This window comes from Desmodus rotundus, chromosome 6 (genome assembly GCF_022682495.2).
Source record: "Desmodus rotundus isolate HL8 chromosome 6, HLdesRot8A.1, whole genome shotgun sequence".
NCBI lineage: Eukaryota > Metazoa > Chordata > Mammalia > Chiroptera > Phyllostomidae > Desmodus > Desmodus rotundus.
In genome coordinates, this window is record NC_071392.1 from 89,753,670 (window position 1) to 89,774,440 (window position 20,771).

General features: G+C 50.8%; 2 protein-coding genes across 3 annotated transcripts; both read right to left on the minus strand.

Moving 5' to 3' along the window:
• Window positions 1-727: 727 nt before the first annotated feature.
• On the minus strand, window positions 728-19,659 carry LOC112308325 (GTPase IMAP family member 4). 2 transcript variants are annotated; one of them, XM_024564518.3, is made up of 4 exons: window positions 19,571-19,659; window positions 8,122-8,189; window positions 5,727-5,798; window positions 728-2,538 (listed from the first exon to the last, which is right to left on the minus strand). In XM_024564518.3, the coding sequence occupies exons 3-4, from the start codon at window positions 5,788-5,790 to the stop codon at window positions 1,598-1,600; spliced, it is 1,005 nt and encodes a 334-aa protein (XP_024420286.2). In that variant the 5' UTR covers window positions 5,791-5,798; window positions 8,122-8,189; window positions 19,571-19,659; the 3' UTR covers window positions 728-1,597. The 2 variants fall into 2 exon arrangements, with proteins under 2 accessions (XP_024420286.2, XP_045054616.2); XM_045198681.2 differs by lacking the exon at window positions 8,122-8,189 and having other exon boundaries at window positions 19,571-19,640.
• On the minus strand, window positions 13,020-19,704 carry GIMAP7 (GTPase, IMAP family member 7). The gene is made up of 2 exons (XM_071221718.1): window positions 19,571-19,704; window positions 13,020-14,516 (listed from the first exon to the last, which is right to left on the minus strand). Exon 2 carries the CDS (start codon window positions 14,474-14,476, stop codon window positions 13,592-13,594), a length of 885 nt encoding a protein of 294 aa, XP_071077819.1. The 5' UTR covers window positions 14,477-14,516; window positions 19,571-19,704; the 3' UTR covers window positions 13,020-13,591.
• Between the last annotated feature and the right edge of the window lie 1,067 nt (window positions 19,705-20,771).

Consider the following 20,771-nt stretch of genomic DNA (forward strand, 5'->3'; position numbering starts at 1 on the left):
TTTGGCTTGGTCACTGAAGATTTTGGAAGTCACAGGGAGGGGTCCCTCGACAGCACCAGGCATACTGCACCAAGCTGACCATTTTCCTTCGGGAATGATGAGGGGCTTATCCTACCACCCAGGAGGGAGAGACACGTCATGAATTATCCCCCTCTCACAAAGGCAAAGCGGTTGGTCTCTTTTGGGATGTGAAACCATTTCTTACTATTACATTAACTTTTCAAAAAAGGAACCAGACTGTTCTCTCTCCCTCCTGGCCGGTGGTGGCCAGCCTTGGCCTGCATTGTGGCCCTTCGGTCCGTTCTCCAGGCAGACCTCTGCAGTTCCCTTCGGGTGCGTTACCACCTGGACGTGCCGGGGCAACGTGGAAATGTGCTTTGGGAACGCCTAGAAATTACTCGGGTAGGAGTCCCCAGGAGAGAAGGGAGAGATTTGTACCACTGTTACCGTATATGGAAGGGATCTTATCTGAAACCAGGAAATCTGCAAAGGTCTTAGAAACCTTGGTTACACGTAATTGCTCCAGGCAGCTAATGAAGGAATCCAAGAAGAATGTGGTCTCTGACGGGCAGAGGGGTTAGGAATGGAGAGAGGCCCCTTAGGGGGTAGACAGGTCAAGCTCCAAAATCTTCTTGAACTTTTACCAAAAAGTGAAATTCATCCCTGTGCTCTTTGAAGACATAGTAGTGACCTTTCCTAAGGTAACAGATTCCCATTTTTGCACAAATGCAAGAGAATAGAAAAGTTTTATTATAGTAAAATTAAGCAAACAATTCAAGGGGGAGGGGCAGCAGTGTGCTGAGCACCCACGCAGCAGGGAGTCATCAGGGCGCAGGGAAATGGAGGTGCTGTGGCAACAGCTGGCTTCCCAAGAAACGGAGAGGACTAGTCATTCAGCAACACGCTCACGTTGAGGCTGGTCGAAGAGTTTCTACAGAAACATCTGAACGCTCCAAACGATGCTCTTTCCCGTTGGATCCGTGTCTTTTACCTTTTCTGGCATTTCACTTCGCTGAGTTCTGAGATCTGTTTTTCAGACAAGTGCTCGTTCGTCAGTGGGCCAATGATAAGGGACAATTTCGGTCCTTCCATAAAAATGTAATTCAACAAGTTCACGTTCATCAAGAAAGAATTCTATAAGCATCTCTACCTATAGATTACTTCATGCAAAGAACTGACTTCACTAACCACATGGGTAAAATAATCCTTCAGGTTGTAAAGGCAAAACCAGGGAGGAGAAGTCACAGGCGGAGATTATCTGCCAATCTAGAAAGACTCTGGGGGAGAAAGGGTTACTAGGGATAAACAGAGCAAGCGTGGGGGCACGGACTTTTGGTCTCCTGCGTTCCTTTGTCCTGCGTGCCTGAGCAAGAGTTCAGCTCCCAGGGAGCATCTGTACATTCAGCTTTGGAGTTTTACAAATTGGGGATGCATCCCTCCCCTGTGAAATCAACCAGACGCCCAAGCATGGCCAACAGTGGACTTTCCCGCCCTCCCTGGTCCTGAGAGCCTGAGGGGCAGAAACAGAGAGCTCTGCCTTTGGGGAATGAGATCTATGGGGACGTGGCGCCTGAAAATGTGCAGGAAATATAGATTTTCATTTTTTTTCAAGGACTTTGAACACACAGGCAAGAGCAAGACCAGCAACCTTCAGTACGCCCACGAGGATGTCAAGTATCCTATTCTGACGCTCAATTTCATCCCTGGCATTTTGTTGCCTGGAAACACAATGTTTTTCCCTTATTGCCAACTCCCTCACCATTTCTGACTCTCTCCTTTCCCGCTCCTGTTCATCCCTCAGGTTTCTGATTTTCTCCTCATACTCCTCTTTTATCTGCTTCTTCTCCCTCTCCAGCTCCGCTCTGCATTGCTCTTCTATCGCTCGGATCTGTTTCTGAATTTCCTCCTCAGCCCTTTCGTACATCTCGTTAGTGTAGAATCCCCCCTCATTCTCCATCACCATGCGCTGGACCAGGTCCAGCAGCTGCACCCTCTGGGCCTCCTGCTCAGCCCCTGTCGCCTTATTGTTGAACAAACAGTGGCGATGCTTGAACTCCTTCATCAGACCCTGAATGAACTCTGGGGCTTCCTTTATGTAATCACAGAACGCCACGCCGTCCAAGTCGTCCTTCCGGGTGAATAAGAGGATCATGTATCTCCTTGCTGTGGGACCAAACATCGTGAGCACCTTCTCTGCTGCCTCCTGCTGTTCCTTTGTGTACCGGCCCAGCGGGACCACCAGGAGCAGTGCGTGAGGCCCCGGAGAGGTCAGGACAATGCAATGAGCAATCTCCTTTTGTGTGTCAGCATCCGGCACCTCGGTGTCAAAAAGGCCAGGCGTGTCCACCACCACGACTTCTCTCCCACTCCACAGGCAGCTCGCTTTCTCACAGACCTGGGTGACGGATTTTGCTGCGATGCTGGAATGAAACGCTTTCTTCCCAAGGATGCTGTTCCCTGTGGCACTTTTCCCGGCTCCGGTCTTACCCACTAAGACTAGTCTCAGCTGTGACTCTCTGGGGTCTTGGTTTCCAAGCCCTGGGACATCAGGAAACAAAGCCACAGTGTGAGGACTGACACCCAGCATTTCCCCTGCAGGCCCCCACCTACCAGTGCCCATCTCTGTTGCCTGCTTGTGCCCTGTCTCATGAGCGACCCCTGCACCCACAGGAGCTCTGAGGAAGCCCTGGGCTGCCTGTTCCTGCTCCAGGACTCAGGGAACCCCAGGCAGGTCTCCGGATCCCCTTGGGCTGCTCACTCTGACCTTTGGCAGCTGAGGGCCCATGGAGGAGGGCGCCCAAAGGTGTGAGTGAGGACTCTGAGCCACTGTAGTAGCTGTCCCTCCTAAGCCAAAGCAGGAAGGGACACAGAAGCCGACTGTGGGCCTTCACAGCAGAAGACCCTCTCGCCCCCCCGTCATATTCACAAGGGAACTTTTCTTCTTCCCGTGAAGAAGCCAGGGCGGGGGGTGGGGGGGTGGGGGGGTGGGGGGGGACTCAGGCCCTCCCGCCTTGCGGTGCGAGCAGAGCACCTGGGCAGAAAGACAGTGTCCCTTTACTTGTCACATTTACAGCCCTCCCGTAGGGACTGTGACCCACAGAAGCACAAAATGCCTTTCTTAAAATTACAACTTTGTGTAGAAATCTAATGGTGTTTTCCTATTTTCAATGAACGTGTTAAAGACTTAGAACCAGAAAGTATAGGCGGTTCTCTGAAGTTACTGTAAAATCCCTTGGCACTTAAATAACAACAACAACAACTCACGCAGATTAGCATCAGTAAAGTTACGCTTTCTTAGTTTCACTTGCTTAGGCGTACCTACCTCCAGGCAAACTTGGAGGTTAATAACAGAACAGCATGGCCTACCAACCGGAGGATGTTTTCAAAGTAACTCTGTCAAGTTCAACACCAGATCATCTGTGCAGCACTCTCCCTACTTCTGTTCAGTAAATCTCTGTTTCTCTTTTATGGGTCTTGCAGTGGAAGCTTCAGCATTCAGTGAGCATAGCCCAGGACCGGGCAAGACACCTGACAACCTCACCTGAAGGCCTGTTTTCCCGAGAAAGAAGACCCCCCAGCACGGCCCATGTGTGAGACAGAGGCCAGCTGGAAGACCCTGTATCACACACAGTCACCGTCTCTGCTCAGAGTCCGTGCCCACTCGGTCACACCGATGACATTAGTGACACAAGTGATGCCTGCATTTCCCTTTCACAGACATCATCACCGTCACCCGGGCCCTCAGACCCAAAGCCTAGGACTCTCCCTTGATTCCTCTCTTCCCTCTGCTTTCCAGACCCAACCCACTGGCACGTTCTCTTGCCTCCGTCCACACAGTGACCGCTTCTCTCCATGGAGAAGATCACCATACTAGCCGAAGCTACATGAGCATCCGTGCCTCGGCTGTCCCCTGACTGGCCCCTTTGTTTCCAGTATGCCCCCTTCTGCCTACTCTGTAATTGGAATGATTTTTCAAAATATCCACCAAACAGAGGAGAGATTTGGCAGAACCCCCATTTCTGGCTTCCACAAGATCAGTAGTGATTCCCCACCTCCCACACCCTCTATGGGAAGCTGTTGCTATTCCAGGGAGTAGCCACGGCACCCCTGAGGCCAAGTTCCCACAATTCATACCCAGAATCCTGGGATGACAGAGTAAGCTTCCAGAAGCTGAGACACAGGGACACAGGATGCCTACCATTAAGGGGAACGTGGGTGGGAGGTGAGATCCCTGTGCGTTAGCATCACAGTGGAAGACTCCACCTAAGGACACCCTGAGGGCATCAGCTGTCCCCGCACAGGGAGGGGGAAAATCCTGGGAGGTGGAACAAAAGGCCACCACAGGCCAGCTGCACCTTGCGGCAGTGCGCCAATGCTGAGGGCACATGGCGGTCCGTGTGACATGCCCCCTTGGGACGTGGATCTGCAGGTCTGCTCACCAATGCTGAGTGGGTTTCCCCACCCCTTGAACCCAGGTGGGCCGAGTGACTGGTTGTGGACGAGATGGCAGTAGGAGCGTGATGCCAGCGTGGGTCCTAAAGGTGTGGACGCGCGGGGCTGGCTGTCTCCTTCTGCCGCGCAGGCCCTGCAGCTGCCTGGGGAAGAAGCTGGACTCGCCTGCAAGGTGATGAGGGACACAGCCCCACTCATCACCATCAGCCTGGCCTGCCTCAGAGCCTGTGGACTACCGGACACGTCCATGGGGCTGTCCAGTTCCACATTATCCAGTTGCTGGACACTGAGATCATCATGCTCGATGAAGTAAGTCACGTGAAGACAGGACAAGAGCCATGTGATTCCACTCACAGGTGGGATACAAAATAGGAAGCCACAGTGAAATCACAAAACAAACTCACGGACACAGACAGTGGTATGGTGGTGACCAGAAGGAAAGGGAGGTGGCAGGGGGGTGAACAGGGTCAAGGGGTCAAATGTGTGGTGACGGGAGGAGACAAGGCTTCGGGTGGTGAGCTCACGACGCAGCACACGGGTGATGGACGATAGGATCGTACACCTGAACCTCATACAGTGTCGTTAACCAATGAAGCCCAATGCATTTGTTCTTAAAAAAAGATGATCCAGTTGTGCACTGAACCACCAGCTTACCACCGGGTCACGAGCGGGTCTGGCTGAGAGGGGCCCAGCTGGCGCAGACCCAAGAACTGCCAACCAAATGACTGATGTTTCTAGGCCACGACGTTGTGGTTTGCAAACCAGTGCCAGTTCAACTGATATAGCCACTTCCCATAGATAAGAGAGTAAAGGGGGGTTTATGTGAGAAACAGGGTGAGCCAGTCTGGGACTCTGTTGGTTTTATGAGGCCACCCAGAGCAGGGACCATAGGGACTTGAATAAAATCTCAGAATTTACTCTCTCACGTTCCTCCTTTCCTGGGGCTGAAGAGAGGGGCAGAGAAACACCCGGAGAGGCTACAGCCGGCCCTCCTGGTGTGTGTGCAAGTAGGGAGGTGGGAGACAAGAACCCTCATCAAGCCTGGATCACTCAGCACACTGTAACCCCTCTTCCTCTTGGCGGTGATGCCACATCAGGAGCAACCGGGGTGGGGAGTCGAGGGGGGAAAAAAAGCAGAGTCGATGAAGACAAAATGAGAAACGGGCTTGGGGGTATTTGGATCTCGCTCAGTTGGGCACTGTCAGACAGGGCAGGAGAGCCCCTGCCATGTCCCCTCCATCAGCCTGGCCTGGGGAGCCCGAGCCCCCTCTCACCGTGGCTGGCCCCGGGTTCGCTGATGCTGAAGCTCGAGCTGTGGAATGGGGCTGCCATTGTCATGTGAGCTCCTGTGGGCAAGAAACATAACTCATTTCAGGGAAATGGAGAGTAACTGCAAACCACACCTCCTGCAGCCACAGCCCCTCCTTCCCCCTGGACTGGCTACTCCATTTCCCCTCCTTCCCAGCACTTCTCCTCCACTCCCCTGCTCAGTCTCCCTTTTGCTTCTTGCTCCTTCTCTGCACAAACACACAGGCTTCAGGTGCTTCCTGAGCTGGGCTCCTGTGTGCCTTCCCCCCGCCCCCCAGGAACTTGCTGATCTGACCGCCATTTGAACCCTATCTGTAGCCTAGACACTCCCCAGAGCTCTGAACTTTCATATTCCCGTCAGCCTCTCCACTGGGCAAGTTCCTAGGCATCTCCCACAGAACTGGCCACAGGAAACCCTTGACCCCCCTGCTGTGCCGCCAGTCTTGCCTGCAGGTCTCGGGGATGATCCCGTTGCCCCCCCTGCCGCCCCCCCGCCCCCGCCCCCCACCTTCAGTGGACGGCCTCAGCCTTCAGCCCGGGGCTCCTGGGGAGTCGTGGGGTCGCCAAACCGTGTCTCCCCTCACTTTGCTCATCTGTCCCACGGACTCGACCTCCAGGACGTGCAGCAGTGTCCCTGCTCCCACATTCAGATGAAGCCAGGCCACTGGGACTGGCTTCCCTGTCACAGCCCCTAACTGACCCTCTCATCCTCAGTCCTGCTTCACCTCTACAATCATACTGCTTTTAAACTGAAACCTGGTTATTTTTCTCCGACGCCTCTCCCCTCAATGCCATCACCACTGACCGTATAGCTACACTGAGGTCCCCTCAACATTGGCTCTGCCAGCGCTCCCGGGCGTTCCCATGGAGCGCAGACCTGAGTCAGGAGTTCTTTCTGTGTCTTCCCTCTCTACTCTGCCCCGTGAGGGCGTAAGCTTCGTGACGATGCTAGGACCCTCCGGGTCTTGTATTCCCTTCTTACCTGGGCCAACACAATACTGGACACAGGCTTGTTCACAACACTGTTGAGAGCTAGGCAAGAGAGCTAGGCAATTATAGGCATTGCTAAGCAGAAAACCTCTTGAAGGTCACCAGAATAGATAGGGGAGAGAAACAACATTGTCGGCCAAAGTAAAGGTAAACAATACGTGATTTGCAGAGGGCTCATTCTGAGTTATAGCCAATTAGTTAGAGGGCCATAAAACTTTGGGTGCCGGACTCATCTCGGGTCTGGACCCTTATCTTTAAACTGAGGGTACAAATTAAGTGGGACAGGTGGTTCTTATCGACAGGAGACAGGGTTTCAAAAGAAAATTTTAACATCTGGTTAATGTTCCTCCAGAGCCAAGAGCTATGCAGAGATAACAGCAACTCCTGCTTTTGTAACTTGCTTGCTTGCTTCTCACCCTATAAAAGAGCTAGCCTGTGAGCGTTTGGCGCGGCTCTCATCGGAGAGTTCGCCCCTGCGCAGGTAAAAACTTTGTTTGGCCAATAAACCATCTATAAATCGCTTAAGAGTCTGAGTCCGTCAGTTCCTGGAACGAGAGATCTCGCTCTCGCATATAACAAACACATATTTGTTAAATAAATAAATTGATCAAAATCCCCTGATTGTTGCTTCCTCTCTGATCTTTACACGCAGCCTACATCTGTGAAAAAGGTCGCCCTTCCTCATTCATCAACGCTCACTGTCACAGAAGCGTGGTGTTACAGTGTGTATATTTCGTCTCCTTGAAGCCGCCACATGTTTGGCAGAGGGGAGAGCCGTTTGAAGAACTGGAAGTGGAGCGGACTTTGCCTGGGACAGGCTGAAAATGCCAGTTGGGAAGGGCAGGCTCCTACACTTGAAACACTGTCAGAAAGACGGACACTCCTTTGGAAAGAAGACGTATGTCTTCATGCCTTAAGCATAGGGAGTAGAAAACCCCTTCTTGTAAACTGAGAAGAGAAGCCCAGCACTTTGAGAAATCAGCTTTGGCCACAAAGTCACAGTTGGTCCTGGGTGTGGCTGCCCTGTGTCTGACCGCTCTGCCCACTCACCCAGCTCCACCCTGGAAAGCTTCACGTTTATGTACAAATCCTGCAGGAGGTGAAAGGGATCATTTATTTGTACAAATACCCTCTGAGCAGCAAACCTGTAAGAGTGGCTAATTTGCAGGCTCAGCCTTTACAACAGATCACACTCCAAAGTCAGTCAGCAGAGACAGGGAACAGAAAGCAACTTGAAATCTACGCTGAGAGCAAGTTTGGGGGAGGTTTAACACGGATCCGGGATCCCGGATGAGGGCTCCCCGATGCTCCACATCCCACATTTCCCTGCCACTCCCCCCAACACACACAGGATCACCCACATTCCTCTACCTGGAAAATCTGCGTCCTGCTCCAGTTTCTGAGTTTGAGGGCTGTGCTACAGTAAGGACGTTGAGGACCTGGAGGAGGAGAGAGGAAGTGAGGGGAGGAGCTGTCCAAACTGACTCCTGTGAGAGGGCTCTGCACAGAAAGTAGGCTTCACAACAAAGGCCATGCCTCAAGACAAGGAAGGCCATCCCATGGTGGTCACAGGCCAGCCCAGGAGGGGGGTGTGGCCCTTGGAAGCATCTGTGCAGTCAGTACAGGAGCCCCTGTGTGCGCGAGGCAAATAGTGACCGACAGGAAGGGAAAGATGAACGGCAATGCAGTCATGGTGGGGGCTATTGCACCCCACCGGCATCAACCACAGCTGTTTGAGACAGAAATTCCACAGGGGAACAGCGGCCTTCCATGATACACTGGTCCAGATGAATTGAGTTAATGTGTTCGGAGCACCTCACCCGAGAGCAACAGAACATGCAGATTTTTCCAAAGCATGTGGGACACTTGCTTGGATAGCCCACATTTTAGAACACAAAGCAAGTCTTAATACATTTAAGATAATTGAAATCATAACAAAAATCTTCTCTGACCGCCAGAGTTTGAAAGTAGAAATCAATAACAAGAGAAAAAAAAAAAAAAACAGGAAAAGCACACCAATACACAAACACCGAATACTGTGCTACTAAACTATAAATGGGTTAACGATGAGATTAAGGAAGAAATCAAACAATAATACCCTGAGACAAATGCAAATGAAGACACAACAACCCACAATTTATGGGACACAGCAAGAGCACTTGTAAGATGAAAATGCACAGTGTTACGGGCCCGCCTCCAGAAGCAAGAAGAATCTGGACGCCCTCTGCAGAGCCCGCCAGCGCCCTCCTTTCAGCCCGGAACCCCCTCAGAGCTCCTCGGGTGCAACTTTGGCCCACCATTTCCTCGCTCCGATTTTTACCACTTGGAGGACCCTGGTCCCACACAGTCTACCCTCTTGGATGTGCTGACCCCCCCCCCCTCTAAAATGTCCAAATAAAACTGCAGGGAGTCTTCTTGAAAGCTCAGAGGAAAAGTCAGGCAGTGATCCAGAGTGAGACGGCATCGACGCTGGAGAAAATCACTCAAGAGAGAAATGCTTTTCTTACGACAACGGACATAGGTGACTAGGACTTTGCGAAAAAGCTATGTGAACAATGGCCATATTTCAAACTTTTTAAAAATGTAAAGTGTGCCCTGGCTAGTGTGGCTCAGTGGATTGAGCACCGGCCTGCAACCAAAAAGTCACTGGTTCGACTCCCACTCAGGACACAGGCCTGGGTTGCGGGCCAGGTGCTCCGTTGTGGGCACTCGGGAGGCCACCACACATTGATGCTTCTCTCCCACTCTCCCTCCCTTCCGTTCTCTCTAAAAATACGTAAGTAAAATATTTTTAAAGAAGATATATGCACTCCCATGTAAACTGCCACATTATGCACGGTAGCCAAGACACAGATACAAGCTAAGTCCCTTCCGACGTCTGGCCGGATAAGGAGGATGTGGCACATGCCCACAGCGGAGCGCACTCAGCCGCGGGAAGGATGGGATACTGCCATTTGCAACAACAGGGATGGACCTTGAGAGAATCGTGCCAAGTGAAATAAGTCGGATGCGAAAAGGCAAAAAGCACATAATTTCACTCCAATGTGGGATATAAAACAGTGAGCAACAAGAGAACAAACAAGACAGACAGACAGACAGACAGACAAATCCTCACAGATACAACAGTCTGGTGGTTACCAGACGGGGCGTGGGGACGGGGGGAGATGGAAGAGGGGAAAGGGCTTAAACAAACAGCAATGGAAGAGGACTTGACTTTGGGGGGTGAACATACAATTGAATCTGCAGAACACATGAGGGGCTGAGACGCGGACTCGGAGCTGAGACCTCAGGTCCAGGGCAGGAGATGCTGGCGATTTTCTGCAGCATGGCTGTTTGTTGACTCCAAACCCCGATTTAGGGAGAATTTTAGAAAATCAACATGCTTTTTACACAGGAAGTAAGAACTTGAGAACTGTTGGTGTAGTCCCTCTGTTTTTCATATTTATTGATAAACGTAGATGAGACTGCTCTTTTTTTTTTCTTTCTTTTTAAGATTGATTTTTGCTTATTTTTAGACAGGAGAAGGGAGGGAGAAAGAGAGGGAGAGAAACGTCAGTGTGTGGTTGCTTCTTGCACAGCTCTACTGGGGACCTGGCCCACAACCCAGGCATGTTCCATGACTGGGAATCGAACTGGAGACCAACTGGTTCGCAGGTCGGTGCAAGATCTACTGAGCCACACCAGCCAGGACGAGACTGCTCTTTTAAAAACACATGTTGGTTTGAATCCTCCCAGGAGTAATCTGAAACCAGGCTTTCTGTGGAGCAGGGAGAGACCCCTGACAGCAGCAGACCACTGAAGACAGGGAGGGGCAGTTTAATGAGCCAGGGAACTTACTTCCAAGGCTGGTCGTGGGTGGCTCCCAAGACAAGTATTTGGTGCACCTGCCAGGTCTGAAAAGTGTATATAGACCCCTAGGCTGGGCTGAGTCAAGGGCACCATCTGGAAGGTCTCAACAGCACATCACTCTCTGAAGGCCGAGTCCCTGACCCAGCTCCTGGGAAGGCACAGGACAAGGTGAATGATTGGGGGTAGGGGGAGCCTGAGTCCAGCTTTCAGGTCAACTGGAGGTCACAACCTCCCCATGACCTCCCCAGTGTAACAGACACAGTGGGCTCACTGCTCTGGGTGTCGGAGCCAAAGGGACACCAGGCTTGGTGGAAGAAACAGGTCTACTTTCACGTGTGACAAGTGCGGGACGCATGCTTCCAAGCTCTGCCTCTCCCAGGGGAGGCTCTGCCTTCACTCACACCCGCCGTCCTGGCAATTCCACGCTGAGCCCCTCTTTGCAGCTGGCTCACTCACCAGTCACGGCCCAGGTTGAGCTCATCCCAGTTCAGCTCCTCTGCTTAACCCATGCAACGATTTAGCGTTTAGGAGGATGTGCCCAGGCTGAGACCCTTGTCCCACCTGTCACCGGCCCCTCACCCCTGCTGACCGCCCTTACAACTTCACATGCCCCTCTTCTTCTGCAGTGGGCCCTGAGAGGACAGCGAGTGGCTTCAGAAGCTTCTAGGTGGCTCGTTTGGTGGCTGCTCTCTCAGATGCCACAACATCGATACAGTCCCACACGAGAGAAAACACAGTTGAGGACAACAATACCCAAAACCAGGGACAACTTTCTCCACCCAGTACGCCATGATCCGAACCACTGACTTAGCAAGTCCCCTGGGCTGGGGGTCCGATCCCTCAGGGCGCTGACTTGTGATTTAGTAAATATGCTACATTAATTAGCACACTCGTCAGGTATGAGTGCAAAGTATTCTGGTTGGACAATGACAGATTTCAGCTCTCAGGAGACATGTTTCTGGTGTCAGAAAGCACTGGAGGGGATTTTTAAAAATATAATAATAAAGATCGGGGTACACCTGAAAGAGAAACGACTCTGGGTATTGCTCAGGTGGATCCATCCCTCCAATGAGGTACTTGGGGGAGAGTCAAGTGCAAGGGTTTCCTACAGGGGGTGGCACAGGGTATGCAAGTGACAAGGGACATTGCTGGTAACAGTGAGGAAATGACGCTCTACCCCTAAGGGGGTGAAGGAGAGCTGGAATCCAGAAAGCGGGGTTCAGTACAGGAGGTGTGACGTTCAGCTTCAATTTGCAGCAGGTCAGAGATGACCTTGCAGCGGGAGAGGCAGGATAGCAAATACCCCAGCCTCGCTTTTCTACCGCAAAGAGGCCTCCTGCTCAGACTTGCCATTGGCAGGAGCCCAGCAAGACTCAGAGAGCCAGGAGTCCCGCTGGCGTGGACACAGATAGGACAGGGGCCTCTAGGTCGGGGCCACTCTCACTAACTGCTGCTCTTGCCACATGCTCACATGCAGCACAGTGTCTGCAGGCCAGCTGGAAGCAGGGTGCACCTGGCAAGAGCCCCGCCAGGTAAGCCAACTGCAAAGAGGAAGCCAGTGTGCCCTTGACCAGCGAGCGCACGGAAGCACTGGCTCAGCCTCCCTTCCCAAGGAGAGAACTCAGGGTGTGAATCCCCTGTCCCCTTCATGGGCTGCTTGTAAATAAATCTAACTTGTGACAACCAGGTCTCATTTTTTTTTATTATTTTACTTATTCATTGTTAGAGAGGGGAAGGGTGGGGGACAGAGAGACATCGAAGTTAGAGAAGCACATCCCTCCGTGGCCTCTCACACGCGTCCCGACCAGGGACGGAACCCACAGTCCCGTCCTGTGTCCTGACCGGGAGTCAGACTTGTGAGGTGACCACCACCCACCTGAGCCACCACTCTGAGGGCCACCACGTCTCGTCCTTGAACGGAACACCCCGAGTGGCAAAACCCCTGAGATGAGTAACAATGTGACCCACGTAAGTCACCTCCTGGGGCACAGAGCTAGGGTGAGGGGAGCAAAGTGTGGGTCTGCAGAGGCAAAGGGATAGAATTGGCACAGAATGTATGTTTAAGATATAGTCGGGGACATTTTATGTCAGGATAGTCCCTGAAAAAGAAAAGAGAGAAAAACAATATGAGGATTTAGCACCTCCCAGACCCCCATGGACCACAGAACGGTCTTGCTGGAGAGGCCTGCTCTTCACTGACCACAGGCTTGTACACGTGGACAGAAAAGATGAGCATCACCAGGCAGGCTGACACGTGGCATACACAGGCTTTTTATCTGATTCTCCTAAACTGAGTTTTTGAACTCTACATAGTGTATTCTGGCCTGATTGTGCCCATTCAGTCACTTCTTCACTGTGTCGGCACTGTGGGGGTGGGAGGGAGACGAGCTGGGAGGGTGCTCTGGTGACCTATCGCTGCATAAGAGACCAGCCCAAAGCTTAGTGGTTTGAAACAACATCATTTATTTTTCTCATGAATCTACAAACTGGGCAGGATGTGGTGGGGGTGGCGCAGCTTTGCTGTCCGCAGCTTCCTCTGAGGCGGCTCTGTTGGCAGCTGGAGAGCCCACTGCCCTGCAGCCACACCTGCACGGCTGGCAGGTGGCTGTGCTGGCAGATGGAAGAGCAGCCAGGGGACGGGGCCAGGGTTCCAGTCCTCTTCATGGGGCCTCTCGATGGGCAACGCGGACTTCCTCACAGCACGGGGACCACACATGCGCCCTTGCAGTTCTGAGGGCGCGTACCCCAGAGAGCAGGGCGGCACCGTCCCTGTCTAACTTCAGAAGTCAGACCAGCCACTACTCGTCAAAGCCATCACAGAGTGCATGGAATTTCAAGGTGGGGAACAGAGCCCCCAAATCAATAGAAGGATAACAGTGCAGAGTCCAAGAAGCAGAGCTGGGATAGAGGTTATTGCTGTAGCCATCTTTGGAAAATACAGTCTAGCACATTGATAAATCACAGTAATTAAGACGAAAAAATAAAATTTGTATCAGGCCCAGAACATATGCCATATTTTTGAAAGCATACTCCAAATCCAGTTGGAAATACTGTTAAGTATATTTTCTTCACCTTCTTCCCTTACAGTTTTCAGTTTCTTTTCATATTTCTCCTGTATGGATGCCATTTCTTTCTCCATTTCTTGCTCTGATATTTCTTTTCGAGCACACCTCTCTTTTACCCATTTTTCCATATCTGCTCGTTCAGCACGAATTTTGTTCAGTGCCTCTTCCACACATTTCCAGTTTTTCAGTGAGTACTTGTAGATGGGATCCGAAAAGTGAGCCCCTCCGTTCTCCTGCACCAATGCCTCGATCAGCTCCACCAGCTCCTGCAGCTGAGCTTCCTTCTCAGCCTCGTCTGCATTTTTGTTAGTGAAGGCACAGCAGCGATTCCCACTCTCACTCATAATGGTTTTTAAGCGTTTGTCTGCATTTTCTAAATAGCTACTCAGCTTCTGACCCTCCAATTCCTCTTTGCGAGTGAACAGGACGATCATGTGCCTCATGACCTGGTCCCCAAAGATGACCTTGATCAATTCAACCGTTTTGTGCTCCTCCTCCGTGAAGCGGCCCAGCGGTACAACCAGGATGATGGCATGAGGCCCAGGGCAGGAGAAGAGGACACACTGGCTGATTTCCTTACAGGTGGTCGGCAGTTTCTTCTTGGTGTCAAAGAGCCCTGGGGTGTCCACAACAAGAAGCTCCCTCCCCTTCCAGGCCCGCAATGCTTTCTGACAGCTCGTGGTAACAGACACGGCACTAATTCTAGATTCAAATACTGTTTCCCCCAGGATGCTGTTTGCTGTCGCACTTTTCCCACTTCCGGTTTTCCCCACCAGGACGATCCGCAGAGTGTTGTCCCGGAGGCCGGCCATGCTGGGTGGAGAGGCTCTGGGAGCAGGTTCCTGTAAGACCCTGAGGAGGGAAGGAGACGCGGAAGGTCAACTTAGGTAAGTGAGGACCATTCCAACTCTCTGCCCCTCATTGAAAATCTGTACTAGTCAGTCATCATACTGATCTCGGTAACGACAGAGAGATGGCATGGGCCAATTACTGCGGAGGAAATAAGAGAATTTTCTCACAGAGGAGCACCAGGTCCAGGTCCCTCCCAGGGGAGCACACCTACACCTTACAGCTCTGACCTCTCCGTGCTCCCTGAGCTGTCCCTGATCACACACAAAAGAAGGAAGAGTTTCAAGTCTTTCTGCGAATAAAATATAATAGTGATCCCAAAGGCTAACCAAGATTTCACCAATAAATAAAGCTACAGATGTGTCCCATTTGGAAATAGTAATACAAAGTCTTAAATATATAATTACATACTTTAAAAAGTACACACCATAGTTAAGAGGGATTTATTTCAGAAATACTAGGATGGTTCAACATGAGAAAATCAGTTGTTACAACCAATCCCGTTAATAGAAGAAAACTACCCAGACGCTGAAAAGACATTTGACCAGATTCAACGCTGACTCATGGTGAAAACATTTCATAAAAATGCAATTCATAGATATTTCGTTAAAGTTAAAATTAAGGATTATAAAGTTCATTTGGATGAGTAAAAAATAAAATTATTCAGCAGAACCAAGAAAAGGAATAAGGAGGGAGGACTAGCCCTACCAGGAGTCAAACACGTGGTGTCCGTAATCGCAGCCATACGGGGCCGGTGCTCGAATGGAGAGAACAGGGAAACAAAAGCAGAAAACTCAGAAATAGACCAAATTGTTCATACCGTATTCACTTGCATTCCATTTAATTGCAATGCTACCGTAGATTAAACGAGGCCGCACCTCACCTCAGCACGGAGAGAGGTGGGTAATAGAGAGAGAGAGGTGTGGTCACTCTGGGCTCACGGTGACCACACAGGAGTGAGGGAACTGCCTCCTCTGCCTCACGCCACTCAGGTTTCAGTTACATTCCAGGATTACATGGAAAAGCGAACCCACAGACATAAGGGAAAGAACATGGACAATTTCTTTGTAACCTGGGGGTAGGGGGAATATTTCTAAGATTTGGCACAGAGTAAGGAAAAGGACTAAGCTTGATAACAAAAAATTCTCACACATAATGTGGAACAAGAAGCACCAGAGACAAATTAAAGCAAAAATGTCAAACTAGGAAAAAAACATTTTCCCAACTTACATCAAGGGGGTGAATTTCCCTGTTACACAAAGAACATCAAAAAGCACAGAAACTGAAGTTCAACAACTTGATAGAAAATGGAGTAAGAGATGGAAATAAACATTCAGAAAAAATTTAAACATGCCTTGAATATATCAAAAGACAGTAGCATACACTCATAATAGAGAAAAAGAAATCAAAACCAAAAATAATGTAACTAGATAAAATTATTTAAAATTACACTTCTATTTCTGAGGTGAGATGCTCTTTGTCACCTCCAGGTCTTGCAGAACCGCAGACCGTGCTAGAGTCAGTGGGAGGAGGGGTGGGGGCAGCAGGTCCCCCCTGCACGGCTGGTGAGGAGGGAAACACAGTCCAACCCACAGAGGAGGAGCTGGAAATACCGTGCAAAGTCCGCATGCATCTTCCCTTTGGTTACCAATCCCCAATTTTAGCCTATGTCCCTGAACTACGCTGACAAAATTTGCAGCAAAAGTCATACATGAGGCTCTTTGTTGCATCATTACTCATAACAGCAAAAAACAAAACCCTATCAACTGGCCGCCGGTAGGGCATGAGTTGAATAGACTGAAGTGTATTCACACCGTGAAGGACTAGCCAGCTGTGGAAAGGACCGAGACGTGTCTCTCTGCCCCAGTGCGGGGGGACTGCCAGGAAGTCTGTCACCAAGGGAAGAATGTAATGTAGAGTTCACCTGCCACTTCTCCAATGAGGGGCAACGTGAACATCATCTATAAAATTTAATATACGTACGTTATTCATTTTATGAAAAGGCAATAGCAGGATAATCTGAAAACTAAACTGACACAAAAGTTCCTTATGCAGGATGGGAGAGACAGGGTGGCGGGGACAGGGACAGACGCTAGAAACCAGGTGCCTTGGATACACATAGGTTTAATAGGTTTGATCTTGAAACCAGGTAGGGAATTTACCTAATGATACACCAAAAATTACACTTTAAAGTGCTAATGTCAAAAGCAAATGAAACAAACAACTCGAATGGTATTTTGCGAGGTGGATGAACCCCATAAGGAACTGGTCCAAGAGACTTGGAAATGCAGTTATTTCATCGTCCATCTCCAGTAAGTTCTATACCCCCCCCCAAAAAAACAACAAAAACTCCACCCAAATCACCAAAAATCCAAAACCTGAAAAAAAGATATCCAATTGTTCTAAAAAATCCTCATCGTAGTTGCTTGTGTGTGCGTAGTCTGAAGCCCGTTGAAAAGGCAGAGACAGGAATGAGCCTGGTGACAATGGGCGCCCTCAGCGTCCAGCTCTGGCCTTCAGAGGCCATTTCCCACCGAACGTCAGGGCTCCGAGGAGAAAGCATGGATTCCGGGGCTGGGCAGGACACGTGTGCGTGGGGCCCACACGCCCTTGTCAGCCAGATGCCCAGATGTGCTCACCACTCACTCACCAGGATCTCATCACAAGGACTAAGGACCACTTCAGCAGAATCCAACAGGACCCAGGTGGGACAATATCAGCATTGCTAAAATTCTAATACATCGAAATGTATCAAATATTTTGAAATCCATGGGCTCACAGCAATGCCTTCTTAAAATGGCTTGTGGCTCCCTTGCTAGTCTGCTAGAAAGACAACCAAAGGGGAGGATCCGGCGTCTCTGTCTCTCGTACAACTGCATTTCGTGGAGACCAGAGAGTGCTTGAGGGCAGCTTTCTTGTCGCAGGACTATTCCATCCAATACATGGAGAAAGAGTGACAGCCTTTGAGTGCCATCCCTTGTGACCCCTAACGAAACTAAGGCAGCCATCAGTGTCAGTTACTGTCACAGACAACCAGACGTCACATGCCTTCCGAAGGGAGTTCACAGCTGCACCTATGAAGTGTTCCCACCCAAAGTCAGTCCACCCTGAACCTGACCAAGCCCGTCCTTAGCCATAAATTCACACGGGTGCTGGAACAACAGGAGCAGGTGAGCGGACAGCTTTGATGGAACCCACGGGACACACACTGCCTGATTCTACTGGACAAGAGACCCCCCTTTCTTACCCAGAGAAATCTCCCAGAAAGGAACAGAAAAGGTAGAAACCGACATATGAAATCACATTTAAGAGATATGGAACAATTGTGATTTATGGATCTTATTTGGATCCTACTTGAAACAACTTTTAAAATTATGAGAAAATCAGCAAAATCTGAATGCAGGTGGTAACTGCTTTTTAAAAATTCTAGTTGCTGCCCTGGCTGGTGTGGCTCAGTGGATTGAGCACTGGCCTGTGAACCGAAGGGTCGCCAGTTTGATTCCCAGTCAGGGCACGTACCTGGGTTGCAGGCCAGGTCCCCAGTAGAGCGTGTGAGAGGCAACCACACATTGATGATTCTCTCCCTTTCTCTCCTTCCCTTCCCCTCTCTCTAAAAATAAATAAAAACTTTTTAAAAATGCACTTTCTTTAAAAAAATTGTCGTTGCTTTCTGAAGTCTGCAGATGGCAATATTTTTCAATGGTTTCAAATATGTACTGGCAAACAGAAGCAATGTCTGACTCCTGCTTCCAAATAACGCGGGCGGGGATGAGAGTAGTGAGGTGACGGGTGAAACAGATGGGCATCAAAGGATGATTGTTGAAGCTTGATCCAGGTTGACGGAAGTTCCCTTTACTCTTCCCTTTGTCTTGACACAGTTAAAATTTCCACAACTAAAAATTTAGTCTGGGTGTATGATCACCACTGCTGAATACTCTACAGCAAGCACCCAGATAAATATTTATGCATTACCTCGTTTACTCCCCAAAAAGGGCTGGAAAGGAGACTCATTTTATTAGTCTGACTTTTGTTTTACCTTCACCCGAGGATATGGTCGTTGATTTTAGAGAGAAAAGAGGGGAGAGAGAGAGAGAAGTGTGCATGGGAGAGAGGAACGTCGATCTATTGCATCCGGCCCGCACCCTACTTGCGGACCGAATCTGTAACCTGCATATGTGCCCTGACTGGGATCGAACAGGCAACCTTCTGCTGTATAGGAAGACACTTCAAACACCTGAGCAACCTGGCTGGGGCTGTTATGCTAACTTTTAAAATAAGGACATGGTGTGGCTCAAAAATGCTGAGACACTTGCCCAAGGTCACAGTGCTCACAGGTACTGCGCAGCACATAGATCCAATTGAAAGTTCCTCTGACTCCTGCCTTTTCCCCTGACCAGGGCCCACAGTGGCCTCCACCTGACTCCCTCTTGGCCCCAACTCTAAAATCTCACTGGTCAAGCTGGACAGGGAGCAGTTGGGGCCAAGAACCCCCCTCTCTCCCAGAACCCAGAACTGAAGGGACCCCAGCCTGGGGGGATAGAGGGGGTTCTCTGCACTGCTCCTGCACAAGAGCCCTGCGCTCCCCTGGGATTGTCCTCACTACCCATGTCACATGGTGGGGCCCCAGCTTCTCTCCGCTGAGTGAGGGACCCAGCATCCTCGGCCACCAGGGATGAGGGCCACCCCTGGAGGGTCAACACACGGCCTGGCATCCTGAGATTGGCAGTGAACAGAGGCACTTGGGCGGCCTGGTCTCTACATCACCATCAGCCCTGGTCACCGGCCCTGGGGACACAAGTTTCCCGTCAAGGGAGGAGGAAGGCTCAGCAGCAGCATCTGCGTCTGCCACGCCAGCAAACACATGAAGGCGCCCCGTCCGCACACACATGTCCTGTCAGTAGGACACGCAGCCCCTCACTCCCCTCCCCACCCCCCACCACTGCCCTCTGACGGCACATTCGTCCCGTTGTGGGGCTGGCACGGTGCCCAGTGCCCCCCCAGACCAGAACCACCCCCTGCACCTGCCCTGGCCCCACTGCCCTCGCAGCCAGGCTCACCTGTTCAACCCGCTGGCCAGTTCCCAGGTTTTCCCCTATGAAGCTCTTTCAGCTGCTGCTTGTGCTTTCACTGTGAGGAGGGAGTTGGCACCCACCCCTGAAAGTGCTGAGCCAGGAAGCTGAGATTGGGTGGGGCCAGTGGAGGAACTGTTTGTCTTTAAAGAGACAGAAACAGTGTCTGGTAACTGGGTGGTGCCACAGTTTTGCCAAATTCCAACCTTGGGTCCATATGCCTGCTCCAGCACCCAGATTTCCAAAGCTATGTTCAGTCTTTTGGATGATGGTGGTGGATCCCAAGAGCCCTTATTAAATGACCCAAGTCTGGCCCAGAAAGCCCAGTACAGCGTCTGTTCATCTTCGCTGTGCAGTGGGCGATGGCGGGGTGATTCTGGAAGGAAGAAGTCGGGCAAGTGACTTGGGGGACCCTAGGGTTCTGCTAGTGATTGTCTGCTGTGGGCCTTGAGTCCAGTCTTTCAGGAGGGTCTCAGTTCCTCATTCAGAATTTACAGGACTCAGGTGCAGAGCCGAAGGGGTCTATACCATTGGGAGCCACGGGGAAGGGAGGAAGAGGGTTTTGGGGAAAAGCCTTCTGTGACCACACGGCCTCTCTGGGTTTTTCATATGGTTCGTGCCAGCTGAACGTGCGCAGGGCCCGACAGGTACAGATGCTCGCAGGGAGCAGACGCAATTCCCCTCCCACCCTCTCTGCCTTCCCCCACCCCAGGCCTGGACGGAGGCACCCGTCCGAGACTCACGCAGCAGACGGATGCCACAGGCACTGGAACCCGTTTCCAGTGAGAGGCAGGCTATCCGAGCTCTCAGTGGACACGATGTTCCGGTTGTCTGCTGCATCACCACCAAAATACTGAGTTTTATTATATGTATTGGTTCACTAGATTGAGAGATTTGATTGGTCAATGCTTAAGCTTTTGGGGAAGCAGTAAGAAGGCCAGATGTGGCAGGAAGTAGGGGACAATAGGGTGGCTGCCAATGCAGGGAAGCAGCAAGATTTGGAAATGACGGTGTTCGTGACATGTCATTGGTCCGGAGCCTTGGACCAATTATAGATGCTAAGGACTCGAGTCACCGTGAAGGGCCAGGTAACAGTTTCCTGACTTCCAACAGTGACACAGAGCAGGACCAGCGTTGAAATTCACAGGGTCTGGCTCACACACAGCAAATGCCAAGCTCGTTGTTTAAA

Coding starts and splice junctions, on each gene's coding strand:
- LOC112308325 (XM_024564518.3), bottom strand. CDS start 5,790: ATGACAATGGCAGCCCCATTCCACAGCTCGAGCTTCAGCATCAGCGAA. Junction 2,539..5,726: donor CGAACCCGGGGCCAGCCACG/GTGAGAGGGGGC, acceptor CTGATGTCCCAG/GGCTTGGAAACCAAGACCCC.
- GIMAP7 (XM_071221718.1), bottom strand. CDS start 14,476: ATGGCCGGCCTCCGGGACAACACTCTGCGGATCGTCCTGGTGGGGAAA.